A 13,968-nucleotide genomic window follows, 5' to 3' on the forward strand; every position below is an offset into this window, starting at 1 on the left:
CGTGCAAAGTCATCCTCTGGACTCCGAGAGCCTCGTCTCTGCTGCAGGGAGAGAAGGGAATGTAAGAGAAGAGAGGTAGAAGATGCCTTACTTACTTTGTTGTTCCATTTTCTCACAGGCTGGGCCAGATCGACCCTGGGGACACTGGCACAGGCAGCCGGTGCCCTCGAGGATGGGCTCACCATTATTGACACAAGGCCCGCAACGGCAAGAGTCGTGCTCTGCCAGGTACTCATCCAGCGCCCGCCTCAGGTTCTGCCATTTACGTTCGTGGTGGCCCAAGTTGCTTTGGTGTAACACGGTAAAGATGGGCAGGAGCTGTTGGAAACAGGAGAGGTGTTTGGGACAGTGGAAAATACAATGAATATGGAATCAGAAGGGTGGAGTTTAATCCCCTTAAGGAGCCTTGGCCAATACAATTCTGTTCACCAAGTATTTAGTGCTTCCTACTTTCAAGGCATCTTGCTAGACATTCATAAAGGACAAAAGACAAAAGGAAACCCAGTTTCTGCTCAAGGAACTGATACTTTACTGGAAATGTAAGAAAAGAGAAGGTTGAACAATCAATCAGTCAAGAAGCATATATTAAGTGCCAATTATATACCAGCTACTGTGGCCACAAGATGCAAATATCCTCAGGGCCTTTTGCTTTGAACCCTCCTAGTTTTGAAGTCACTTCTAACTCTCATAAAATTGTAGATCTATTGAAATTTTATGTCAGGGAGTGGTTCCCATGTGGTCATGGGAGTCATACTCAGAGAGCCTGATTTTAAGACACGTTTCTCTATAGCGTGGAGCCCATGATTTAAGATGGCTCTAAACTGTCTTAGGAATATTCTGAAGATCACCTGGCAGGATCATATAGAAGACACTGAGGCTCTTTTTTGATTGCCAAGCATTCTAAATCTACTACAGAGAGAGCGCAACTCCACCAGGCTGACCCAATGTTCAAATGCCAAATAAACACTTGCCAAAAATATTATTTTAAGGAGAACGCACCAGGGCAAGTGCTCACAGGGTGGTCAGAAAAAGCAACACAAGGACACTCTCAAGGTATCTCTTAGGAACTTTAGAATTGATTGTATGACCTGGGGAGCACTGGCACAAGATCCGTCACCATGGCCTGCCCTCATCACAGAAGACGCTGTGCTCTATGAGCCAAACAGAATTGAATTAGCTCAGAAATGCAAGAGGTACAAAGTTATAGAGTCCATCACAAGTGTTCAGAGGGATTATTTGTGTCCAATCTGCGGCAGAGCTTTTTGAGTTCAAATTTGTCTGATGAGCCACAGTCAGACACACTATAACGGACTCTAGCACGGTGATATCATTTGGTTCTTTTCGAGAGCAAAAGATAATAATCAGTTCTCTACCATGTTGAAATCCATTTTCTACTGGTAGGATGGGTAGAAATCCACTGTTCTTACTTCTACTTTATGAAGCTTCATGAAATAAGACATGGAGTTATCTGTATTGTCTTTTCCACTTTACAACCATCACCTATAAAGTAGACACTACAAACATGGTGATCCTCATTGTTTGTGTGAGGAAAGACTCAAAGTGATTGATTTTCCCTAAGATCACGCAGGCAATAAGTGATGGAACCAGCCATGTAGGAGTCTAGGTGCTATAATTCCAAGTTCAGAAAACTCATTTATACCAAATGGCATTTCAAAGATTTTGTGGCTTCTTGTTCACTCATTTCAGTCAGGTCCCATTTGGCTATTGAAATGGTCTATCATTTTCTTCTCCAGCTCATTTTACAGATGAGGAAACTGAGGCAAACAGGGTGAAGTAACTTGCCCAGGGTCACACAGATAGTAAGTATCAAAGGCTGGATTTGAGCTTATGAACATGATTTTTCCTGATTCTAAGCCTAATGCTTTATGCAATATGATGATACCTAGCTGCCCCAAATTTAAAGAAACACAATATCAGAGAATATTGTAGAATCACAGAATCTGTGTTCAAGTCCTGGCATGACTACTTATTGCCTGTGTGATCTTGGGTAAATCATTTAACTTCCCTTGACCTCAAGTTCCTCATCTGTAAATTGGGGGCATTAGACTAGATATATGAGCCTCTGATACTCTGGGTGCTATTTGGAATCAGAAAAATCTGTCTTCAAATTCTGGCTCTGGAAAACAAATGGCCTGGAAACAAATAATTAATTTCTCTGTGCCTCAGTTTCTTCATCTGTCAACTAAGAGAAGGTTGAACTAGATGGTCTCTGAAGTACTTTCTAACTAACTATATATATGGTTGCAGAACTTTTCATTTCTTATCTGGAAGTTCCTCTCTTAGGGATCGTTTGGTCAAACTATTTTATTAGATCTGGAGAAGAAATTTGCCTGAAAAAACACAACCAGTCAATGGCCGGGCCAGAAACAGAACCCACGTGCCTTGATGCCCATCACAGTTGGCCGCCATGACCTGGAAAGAGCAGAAAGTTCCTTCTCTCTCACACACACAACAGTATGATGAGGACATCAGCTGATAACTTCTGGTGACCTTGAATGGAGCCCTGGGAAACTGCACAAAGACCTTGAATAAATAAGCCTGGGGCTGAGATAAGGAAATTTCCTGGAGGATGGGGGCAGCCCAGCAGTGGCCTGCAGTCACCGGCATAATGGGAGGGCTGCTCCAGCAGCCAGCTGAGAGGTTGCCAATTGGTTTCCAGAAAGATTGCAGAGAATTTGGCCACCAATTGCCGGGGAATTTGCAGAAGAAATGGGGTCACTCCACAGCTGCGAGGGTGGCAGTTAGGAAAGCAGGTTTCTCACTAATGGAGCCTCTTATCTCCAAGGCCAGCCCCAGCCTGTGGGACAATTTTCCATTTACCCTGTTAATAGGGTTGAGGGTGAGAGGAGCTCAAGCTACTTCCATCATGTTTGGGAAAACCATGTTTGCTCAGCTTTGCTGTGGGAGGGAGAGAGGGAGGGAGAGAAAGAGGGACAGAGAGAAAGACAGACAGAGACATAAAGAGACAGAGAGACAGGGAGGTGAAAAGGGAGGGCAAAGGAGGAGGGAAATCTTATATAGAAAGACAAGATTGAGAGAACAATTGTAGGATATAGGGACCTTCAAGTTCACTTGGTCCAACCAATCTATTTTATAAAGAAGGAAATTAGGCAGGTAAAGGATCATGATTTCAGCCAGGAAGCAGCAGACTCAGTATTTTAATCCAAATTATAGGATCATCTGACTGCAAGATCACTGATTAAGAGCTATAAAGGATTTGAGATGTTACCTAGTTCAATTCCCTCATTTTACACATGGACAAATGAGGAAATAGAGGCTAAAGGAGATGAAATGACTTATCCAGAATCCCACAGGTAATAAATAAGAAAAGTAGGATTCAAAACCATTACTTGACTAAAAATATAGGTGAAGAAACTGAAGTCAAAGTGTAAAAGGCTAACAATTGGCCCCAATGCTATATAAATTATTTGATAAAATAGGGAATGAAGGAGTCCTACCAAATTCCTTCTATGACACAGACATGGTACTGATACCTAAACCAGGTAGGCTGAAAACAGAGAAAGAAAATTATAGACCAATCTCCCTAATGAATATTGATGCTAAAATCTTAAATAAGATATTAGCAAAAAGACTACAGAAAATCATCTCCAAGATAATACACTATGATCAAGTAGGATTTATACCAGGAATGCAGGGCTGGTTCAATATTAGGAAAACTATCAATATAATTGGCCATGTTAATAACCAAATTAACAAAAATGATATGATCATCTCAATAGATGCAGAAAAAGCATTTGATAAAATCCAACATCCATTCCTATTAAAAACACTTGAGAGTATAGGAATAAATGGACTTTTCCTTAAAATAATCAGCAGCATCTATTTAAAACCATCAGTAAGCATCATATGTAATGGAGACAAACTGCAACCATTCCCAATAAGATCTGGAGTGAAACAAGGTTGCCCACTATCACCGTTACTATTTAATATTGTATTAGAAATGCTAGCTATAGCAATAAGAGCTGAGAAAGAGATTAAAGGAATAAGAATAGGCAATGAGGAAGCCAAATTATCACTCTTTGCCGATGACATGATGGTATACTTAGAGAATCCCAGAGATTCTGCTAAAAGTTATTAGAAATAATCCACAACTTTAGCAAAGTTGCTGGTTATAAAATAAAGCCACATAAGTCATCAGCATTCTTATATATCACTAACAAAATCCAACAGTCAGAGTTACAAAGAGAAATTCCATTTAAAGTAACTACTGATAATATAAAATATTTAGGAATCTATCTGCCAAGGGAAATCAGAAACTTTATGAGGAAAATTACAGACCACTTTTCACACAAATTAAGTCTGATCTAACCAATTGAAAAATATTAAATGCTCTTGATAGGCGAGCAAATATAATAAAGATGACAATATTACCTAAACTAATCTATTTATTTAGCGCTATACCAATCAGACTCCCAAAAACTATTTTAATGACCTAGAAAAAATAACAACAAAGTTCATATGGAAAAACAAAAGGTCAAGAATTTCAAGGGAATTAATGAAAAAAAATCAAATGATGGTGGCTTAGCTGTACCAGATCTAAAATTATATTATAGAGCAGCAGTTACCAAAACTATTTCGTATTGGCTAAGGAATAGATTAGTTGATCAGTGGAATAGATTAGGTTCAAGGGATAAAACAGTCAACAAATATAGCAACCTAGTCTTTGACAAACCCAAAGATCCCAGCTTTTATGGATAAGAACTTACTGTTTGATAGAAATTGTAAGAAAATTGGAAACTAATATGGCAGAAAGTAGGCATTGATCCATACTTAACGCCGTACACCAAGATAAGGTCAAAATGGGTTCATGACCTAGGCATAAAGAATGAAATTATTAATAAATTAGAGGAACATAGGATAGTTTACCTCTCAGACCTGTGGAAGGGAAGGTCTTTATGATCAAAGCAGAACTAGAGATCATTACTGATCACAAAATAGAAAATTTCGATTATACCAAACTGAAAAGTTTTGTACAAACAAAACTAATGCAGACAAGATTAGAAGGGAAGCAATAAACTGGGAAAATATTTTTACAGTCAAAGGTTCTGATAAAGGCCTCATTTCCAAAATATATAGAGAATTAACTCTAATTTATAAAAATCAAGCCATTCTCCAATTGAAAAATGGTCAAAGGATATGAACAGACAATTCTCAGATGAAGAAATTGAAACAATTTCTAGTCATATGAAAAGATGCTCCAAGTCATTATTAATCAGAGAAATGCAAATTAAGACAACTCTAAGATACCACTACACACCTGTCAGATTGGCTAAGATGACAGGAAAAAATAATGATGATTGTTGAGGGGATGCGGAAAACTGGGACATTGATGCATTGTTGGTGGAGTTGTGAACGAATCCAACCATTTTGGAGAGTAGTTTGGAACTATGCTCAAAAGTTATCAAGCTGTGCATACCCTTTGATCCAGCAGTGTTACTACTGGGATTATATCCCAAAGAGATTATAAAGAAGGGAAAGGGACCTGTATGTGCACGAATGTTTGTGCAGCCCTTTTGTAGTGGCTAAAACTGAAACTGAATGGATGTCCATCAGTTGGAGAATGGTTGAATAAATTGTGGTATATGAAAATTATGGAATATTACTGTTCTGTAAGAAATGACCAACAGGATAATTTCAGAAAGGCCTGGAGAGACTTACACGAACTAATGCTGAGTGAAATGAGCAGGACCAGGAGATCATTATATACTTCAACAACAATACTATATGATGACCAGTTCTGATGGATCAGGCCATCCTCAGCAACGAGATCAACCAAATCATTTCTAATGGAGCAGTAATGAACTGAACTAGCTATGCCCAGTAAAAGAACTCTGGGAGATGACTAAAAACCATTACATTGAATTCCCAATCCCTATATTTATGCACACCTGCATTTTTGATTTCCTTCACAAGCTAATTGTACAATATTTCAGAGTCTGATTCTTTTTCTACAGCAAAATAACGTTTTGGTCAGGTATACTTATTGTGTATCTAATTTATATTTTAATGTATTTAACATCTACTGGTCATCCTGCCATCTAGGGGAGGGGGGGGGGGGGTAAGAGGTGAAAAATTGGAACAAGAGGTTTGGCAATTGTTAATACTGTAAAGTTACCCATGTATATATCCTGTAAATAAAAGGCTATTAAATTAAAAAAATATATATAAAAAAAATTTCAAAATAAGCAACTGAAGTTACAAGCTTAAGGGAGTTCAAACATATGAAGAAATTAACTAATCAATAAATAATGGTTTGATCATTAATATAAAACAAATTGACTAAGCCTTAAAACAAAACAAAATAAAGTAAGGTAGCAATTTGAAAAAAAAAAAAAAAAACAAAGTGTAAAAGGCTGAAACTTTGAATAGGTACACTGGAATCGGACAACGGAGCACTTAAGGCTTATTACCTATTGGACAATACTCTATTAGCATATGCTTGGAAAATGGCCCTTCTCATTATTCTGTGCTGGCTCTATCTTTTGGTGTATACAGATAATCATGGGAGGGATTAGGGGGGTGGAGTAAGACAAGCCAGAGTCACTTTGGAGGAGAACAAGGAGAAGGGAGGTGGAGAGCTTGTGGCAGTTTCATCCATCTACTTTACTTCTCCCCCTAAAAACCAAGGACTTTTGCTTATCCTGATCCTGAGGTCAACAGGGAGTTAATCCAGACTTCACATCAAAGGACTTGCCCTTCTCTCTTTCATTTGCCTGCCCAAATCAGGTTTAAGCATGCTTCAGTGTCAAGTTCAAGCTTCCATATTCATAAAACCATCCCTCTTCTTTTTAACTAAGAAAATTTATTCTCCACAAGTGGTTCCCTGTGTGATATTAGGCAAATCATTGAATTTCTGTGAACCTCAGTTTCCTCATCTATAAAATGCAGATTCTTGATTCTGTTTAATAGATCAAAGAATCATAGAATATCATAAAATTACAGGGTTGAAGAAGACCTCGGTGATAATCTAGTCCAACTCTTTTGCCTTTCCTCAGTCAATAAAATACTTAGTAAAATCTATCATGTGTCAGATGTAGTAGTGACAAGTGACGGCCAAGTAGTGGGGTTACAAAGAATGGCAAAAGGTGGTCCCCATCCTCAATCTATAGTCCCTAGAGCCAGGAGTTTTCTGCTTTTGGACTACAACCATCAGCAGCTGTGAAAGTTCCCTGAAAATAACAGAAGTAGAAAGATATTATTCTAGCAGTTGTATGGATTCATAGAAGGCAGCAAAGGAGCCCTATTGCTGGTCATAATGTGGGAGAAAGAGCATTGAATTGAGAGTCAGAAGAGACCTATGTGAGAATGTGAGACAAAATATAAAATTAACCTGAAAACAGGTACCCAGTGAGGGGGACCAGAAGAAAACCTACAGCTAGGTAGGAGATGATAAGGTGGCTGCACTGATTCCCCTTTTTAAAGGGGATATAGAGGAGTTCACTAATGTCCACATTATACCCTCTCCAATCAGAGGCAGGGAGAAGTCCTAGGACCAGTGGGGTATCGAGGAGTGAGTTTCTGAATCAATTCAATATTGCTAGGAGATGAATTACTGGAAACAATACTGAGATTCAGGACATCATTTGGGTGGGAGATGAACCCCCCCAAAATAAAGATCCCCTATGTGACATCTCCAACAAGTGATCATCTCACTTTTGATTGAAGGTTTTCACTAATGTAAAACCTCCCACTTCCATTCAAATATTGTAATATTAAGAGGGTTGAGGGGTTTTATATATTTTTTTTGGTTTGGCTGGTTTATTGTTGTTTGTTTGTTTGTTTATAGTTAGGTGGCTTTCAAGATAGAGAAATGAATCTTACCATTGATGCCATAGGCAAATTACCTAACCTTCACTTCTCTAAGCAATTCTCTAAGTCCATACATTGATGAGAAAGTGCCAATCTGAATTTATGGATGAAATTTTTTACCAGGAGCTCCTTATATCAAAGAAAACGCGGATCCAATCTCTCCAGTACTATGAAGTCTAAATGGGTTTATTGGTAACTTTCACCCATTGTCCTGCTTTCTCTGACCAAATGGAACAGGTCTAAACTTCCTCCCATTTGGCTTTCCTTAACATATGTGAAGATTATTATAAGGCTCACTTCTGATTCTAGGATATTTGAGTCTGATAGGAGAGCTGTGCCAGCCACTGAAGCTTACAGTAAGTTGCTGACCATGGTGCTAACCTTGAGGGTTCATCTGACAAGCTTGCACCTGCATGTATTTATGGTAGCTCTCATTAGAGAGTGGGGGGACCTTGGAACCACACTATTCCTCATAAGTCTAGCCAGCCAGTTATCATCATGAATTGCTCTCCTTGATAATCTAGCTCAAGTAGAAGTAGAGATTCGTACGCCAGAAAAATGCCCTCCAAAGGTTCTTACTATCCCACGGGAAAAGAAAACAAAGTCTGGAACTATTGCTTAAGAGCTTTATTGAATGAAATACCCTAATGTTAACAATACACTGGATCTTACAAGGACATACTTTCTCTGGAGTCTTAGACCTCACACAAATTTCATTGCTCTATCCATCCCCAGAATCAACTTCCATCCATAGTGTACTAACTCCCTAACCAAGCAGAAAAAGACTGAGCATCATAACCAACATGGAGAGATTCCTTGTGCTGATATTAGATCAGACCTGTGTCTACTTTGTCACCTGTGTCTACTTTGTCAGGACTGATAGTTGATCTGGGAACAGGTCTATACCTGTAATTTATGGAAGCTGGTTTTGAACTTTGACTATAGTCCCTAGTGCTGGGGATTCTTTGCTTTTAGACTACAATCATCAGTAGCTGTGAAAGTGCCCTTATAATAACAGAAGTAGGAGGATGTTATTCTAGCAGCAGTATGGACTCCTAGGAGGCAGGAAAGGAGCCCTGACCACTGCTTGTCATAATGTGGTAGAAAGAGCACTTAAGTGAGAGTCAGGAGAGACTGAATGGGAATCTGTCCTTTGAGAATTAGTCACAGGTGACTGACTATGAATCAGTCACTTCACCTCTCTGAATAGCGTTTTCCTCACTTGTCAAATAAAGACAATAATACCTACAGTACCTACCTCCTAGAGCTATGGTGAGAATTAAATGACTTACAGAAACTAAGAGGCTTTGGAAACCTTAAAAGGCTATAGAAATGTCCGTTATTATTATCTTTCATTCTATCTGCTCTCAGCATATTTAGGACTTCTTCAGTGACTTATAATTCTGGATGAACTGAACGTAAGATATTAACTGAAAGTAAATACTTACAGGAATTGACTTCAAGAAATCAGAACTCTGTAGTTATCAGTTGGTCTAACCCCCCCATTACTGGTGGAGCAGATTATTTATGTCCTGTTTTTGTCAACAGATGACCATCATCAGGCCAGAAGACCAATGGCACATCTTTGATCTGCCCGGAGAGACCCTGTAAGATCTTAGATATTGTTGGAGGCTAAAAGGAATTAGGGGTTAGTTATAAGCTGAACAACAGATTAATGACCTGAGATTAAATATGATTTACAAGTGAATCCATTCCTAAACCCCCATCTGAAGCACAATGTTCTGAGGTATGACTATAATCTACCATCTAGAGGAAGCTTTTCCTGATTCCCGTAGCTGTAAGTGCCTCTTCATCATAAATAAAAAGATTTGAATTGATTTTATATATATATTATATATAATCATACATGTACATGTCATCTCCCCCAATGCAATACAAACTTCTCAGGGGCAGGAATTGTTTCATTTTCCTGTGTATCCTAGGACTTTGAATGTTACTTAGCATGGAGATGGATTGATTGATACAGAAGTTAAGAGAGTGACCCCTGCAGAAGCCAGTTATCTCAGCAACCAGTCACCCTTGGAACATATTGACAAACATACTTTACTTTTCACTTCCTCCGAGTCTTCCTCTTCAGTGAATCCTTAAATCTTTCTCGGGAACACAGCAAGTGATATATTTACTATTCACCTAAACCATAATTCTCAGTCTTTACCTTGAAGTTTTCTTCAAGGAAAGCAACAGAATTTCGCTTTTGACCATGGAAGTTTTCAGAATTCAGAAGTTTCAGCATTCATGGATATGAATTTTTCAGTTTAGGCCCAAATCACTCATCATTCAGTGCTAGCAATTTCCAGCACCTCCACAAATTTTAGGTGCCTGCAAAATCAGTTTTTTCAATTATTGGCAGAGAAACACAATTAAGACTGATCCATCCTACCTCTTTATAATGCATTTTTCCATTTATTTGACATTGAAAGGTGAATGTGATCATGGATCTTTGGTTTAATTATATTTGTTTACCTCAAAAGAAGGCACATGACCGTACTATTTGGAGTGAGTTTTCTTTGTTTTCTGCTATTTCATCAGAGTGGGAAAACATTTTCTGTGAATGCAGATCAGCAAATGTTCTACAACTTTTAAATTTAGGATTGCCCAGCATCCACCCTGTTAAGTCACCTGCCTGGGGTATATAAAAAACTAGAGTCAAGAAAACTTGAGCTCAATTTCTGACTATTAAGTCATACTTCCCTATGACTTAAGTCATACTTATGTAAAAGTTAAAGATTGGTACTGAAATTACTATTTCAGTGATATATGGAACATCCAAATAAGGACTGCAATTTATAGTCTTAGAAAATTGCTTAGAGTACAAAGAGGTTAAATGATTTATCCAAAATCACACAGCTAGTATTTATCAAAGGCATGAGTTGGACTCAAACTTTTTTGGCTTCAAGGTTCACTATAGCTATATTCCAACCTGTTTTCTTTCTATCTATATCTGTATGGGTGGGACTCTATGGATAATTCTATCCAATTAAAGATTATTTTCTTTAAATTAAATAATCAGGAAAGTAACTTGAACAGGGCCTGTATACCTCCCTTAGCCAATCATAACCAATTATGAGAAAGACTGGGTCACACCATACTGAAACTGTATAAAAGGAAGAAGCTATCTTAGAATCATAAGGAGAGTTTCTGAAGGCTTAAAATTGAAAGGTTGGAGCATGTCATATAATCACACCTTTGAGGGATAAAAATTGGATTGAGTTGTGGTGGAGAAGGAAGATATCAAAGAAAGCTACTGATTCTACACTTATCTTTGGAGAAGAAGATCCAGGTAACTGAAGTCCCAAGAAAAAGTCAGCTCTTTGCCAAACTTTCTCTTCCAGTGATTTCCACACTTTCTCTAATTAAATGCGTTATTTAATTACCCAAACATTTCCAGTGAATGGAATTTTGCCTCTATTCTAAAGAGACCAGGGATTAACTAAAGAGAGAGATAAATATAAAATTAGATAGAAAGTATCATCTCTGCTTGAATATTAGGAAATTTCCTAGCTGGGAGCTCAGAGTGAATGTATCTGATCACACAATTGCCTGTCTAAAAAACTAAATAATAATACTAATAAAGTCAAAGAAGTAATTTTGTGCATCCAATACTCAGGCTTAAAATTTGCTGTTCTTTGAAATTAAAATATTATAGTAATTTTTGAACATCCAATAAAAAGGAATTTCCTCTCCTTCCTCATCCTGCTCTAAATCTTGGTTTATTAATATGGCTAAACATGGTTAAGCAGAAACCCACTGCCTGAGAGAACTCTGAAAGGGAGGTGAAGATGTCACCTAAAGACTACTTGTCTCTCTAACATCCAGGGAATTAGAAATGGTGCTTTGTAGGACCCAATGCTTTCATCTCTAATCATACTTCACTTCACTGTCTAGCTATATTCTTTCAGCTTCCATGCCATCCCAACTTATTTATTTACTTACTTAGACATTTAAACATACTTAAACATTTAAAAAAAAAACATAAAAGGAGGAAAATTGGACATTCAAGTATATTATCCTTCAAAAGCTTTTAATCAGGACACTCAGTTGAATAGACAAGCCTTTCTCCATTTATATATTTCCTTTGGATATGAGAAGCATAGTGATAGAATGTAATCCAACCCCAAGAAAGTTCTTGGAGTCATCCATCAGTGCCTTACTTGCCAAGGCCCTCTGAGAAGGATCCGGGCAGAGACCAGATATGAAGTTTCTGGTCTAGCTCACTTCAGGGGCTCTGGGTGAGAAATGGACTCCCTCTGGTGAAGCAAAGGGGAGGCTACCAGGTCAGCTCCCCGTTACATTTAATCTTGTTCTCTGATGGGCTCATAATAAAAAATATGAAATGATTTGGTCTGCTTCACTTTCATTCCTTCTGGCCGTGGAGTTTCTTCAACTGAGAAAAGACTTACCTCAAAATCAATAACAGCAGGATTATCCTTTAACGACCTCCCCCAGGAAAGATACGTCTCTGCTGCCCAGCTGTTGGAAAGGCCAGAGCCTGGTCCAGAGATTCCACCACGCACGCGTGATATAATGTCCTGAACACCCATGTCTTTCAAGGCCTTTTCTGCCATGACATGAAAAATCGAGTTTAGTTGACTTAATATGAGTTCTTTTCAGTTAAAAAAAACTCATTAAATGCCCAAGGTCTGCAGAGCATTCTGTTGGGAATTAGGGAAAATTAGAGAAAGCATAGGTACTGTTCTCATGAACATAGAAGCTCACAGCAGGGCAAGCTGAATAGAAACTGAAATAAAAAGGGAACGTGATGAGTGCTTGGTGGGATGGGAAAATGTCATTGTAAGCCCAAAGACAGAATAGCTAAGCTCAGGGATGTGTGATGAAAACTCATCGATCCATTCCTTCTTTCTTTTAAAAAAAACTAAATTGTGAAATACCTACTGTGTGCAGAGCACTGTGCTCTGAGGAAAGATACAGAGTTTGGAAAAGGTCCTCCTGCTACTGTCAGAAAGATGAGTTATATTGGACAGATGAATTAAATGGCTTTGTGACACAAGGATAATCGCATACAAATTACTGCTGTAGTTCTTGGAACTTTCCAATATTTGGTTTGGACAATAGGACTCCCATCCAGGCCTTCCCTCTATCTCTGTTTGGATAGAGCCTCTCTCTGGGACAGCACTCTGATGACTGGGCCCAAAAGGAAATTTTACACACGTGGACTAAACTGTGTCAACAAATAGGCAAACTACAATATAGGAAAGGTTCAATCTGGTGCACCGGAAGAACTTAGCTCTAGGATGGCCACATGAAGAAGTTCAAGCAGAAGTCACTGGCCCAGAAATCCTTGTGTCCTGTGTACCTAGCACAGGGTCTGGTGTGTACTGGACAATACATGTTTGTCAACTGACTGGCGAATGTGAAGTTGATTTACATACAGAGCCAGTCAGCCTGGAAGCTCAGGTGACCATACAGGGCTGGCCTTAGATTCAGGAGCTCCTGAGTACAAATCCAGGCTCAGTCAATCATGAGCAAGTGAATGAACTCCTGTCAGCCTTAGTTTTCTCACCTGAAATGGGGATAATAACTATATCTACCTTCTCGGATGGATCAAATGTGATAATGTATAGAAAGCACTTTACAAACTTTAGTATTCTATAAATGTCAGCTGTTATTATCCTTAATATTAGGAACCCTCATGAGAACTAGCTGAGGGGATCCCAGCCTGAATACAAGGATGCTTATACATGTATAAGCAGGATCTATTCTATGCCCTTTGAGTTGTTTAATGTTATGTGAAAGGATTGTGGCTTTGTATTGACATGTGTATAGAATTCCCACTGTGCTCCTATAGATCTTCCCTTGATGGTGACCAGGAAGGTGACAGTCCCACAGTCCTCTGGCTCACTACTACTTGTGGCTCTACAGATTTCGTCACTGTCCAGGATCCTTCTCACCTAGGAAGGATCCTTTTTTCCCTGCAGCCCCTTTTTCCAGCTGGTCAATTCATCGGAATATTCCTTTTGGAGAAGGATGAGGTTTGATTTTCTTGACCCCAGAAGGTAGAATTAGGAGCAGAAGGTGGGAGTTACAGAAAGGCAGAAAGAAGATTGATTCTGGTTTCACAGTGTCTCTATGTTTTTG

The 13,968-nt window shown here is 38.7% G+C and overlaps 1 protein-coding gene across 1 annotated transcript in view; it reads right to left on the reverse strand.

Moving 5' to 3' along the window:
• The window catches only part of C8A (complement C8 alpha chain), an 85,302-nt gene that overhangs the window by 11,588 nt on the left and 59,746 nt on the right, over positions 1-13,968 (reverse strand). Inside the window, exons 9-10 of the mRNA XM_012547583.3 lie at positions 12,273-12,430; positions 96-318 (exon numbers count right to left, since the gene is read on the reverse strand). Coding sequence (XP_012403037.1) covers positions 96-318; positions 12,273-12,430 — 381 coding nt within the window. The remainder of the gene's footprint in view (positions 1-95; positions 319-12,272; positions 12,431-13,968) is intronic.

Source organism: Sarcophilus harrisii, chromosome 4 (genome assembly GCF_902635505.1).
Source record: "Sarcophilus harrisii chromosome 4, mSarHar1.11, whole genome shotgun sequence".
NCBI lineage: Eukaryota > Metazoa > Chordata > Mammalia > Dasyuromorphia > Dasyuridae > Sarcophilus > Sarcophilus harrisii.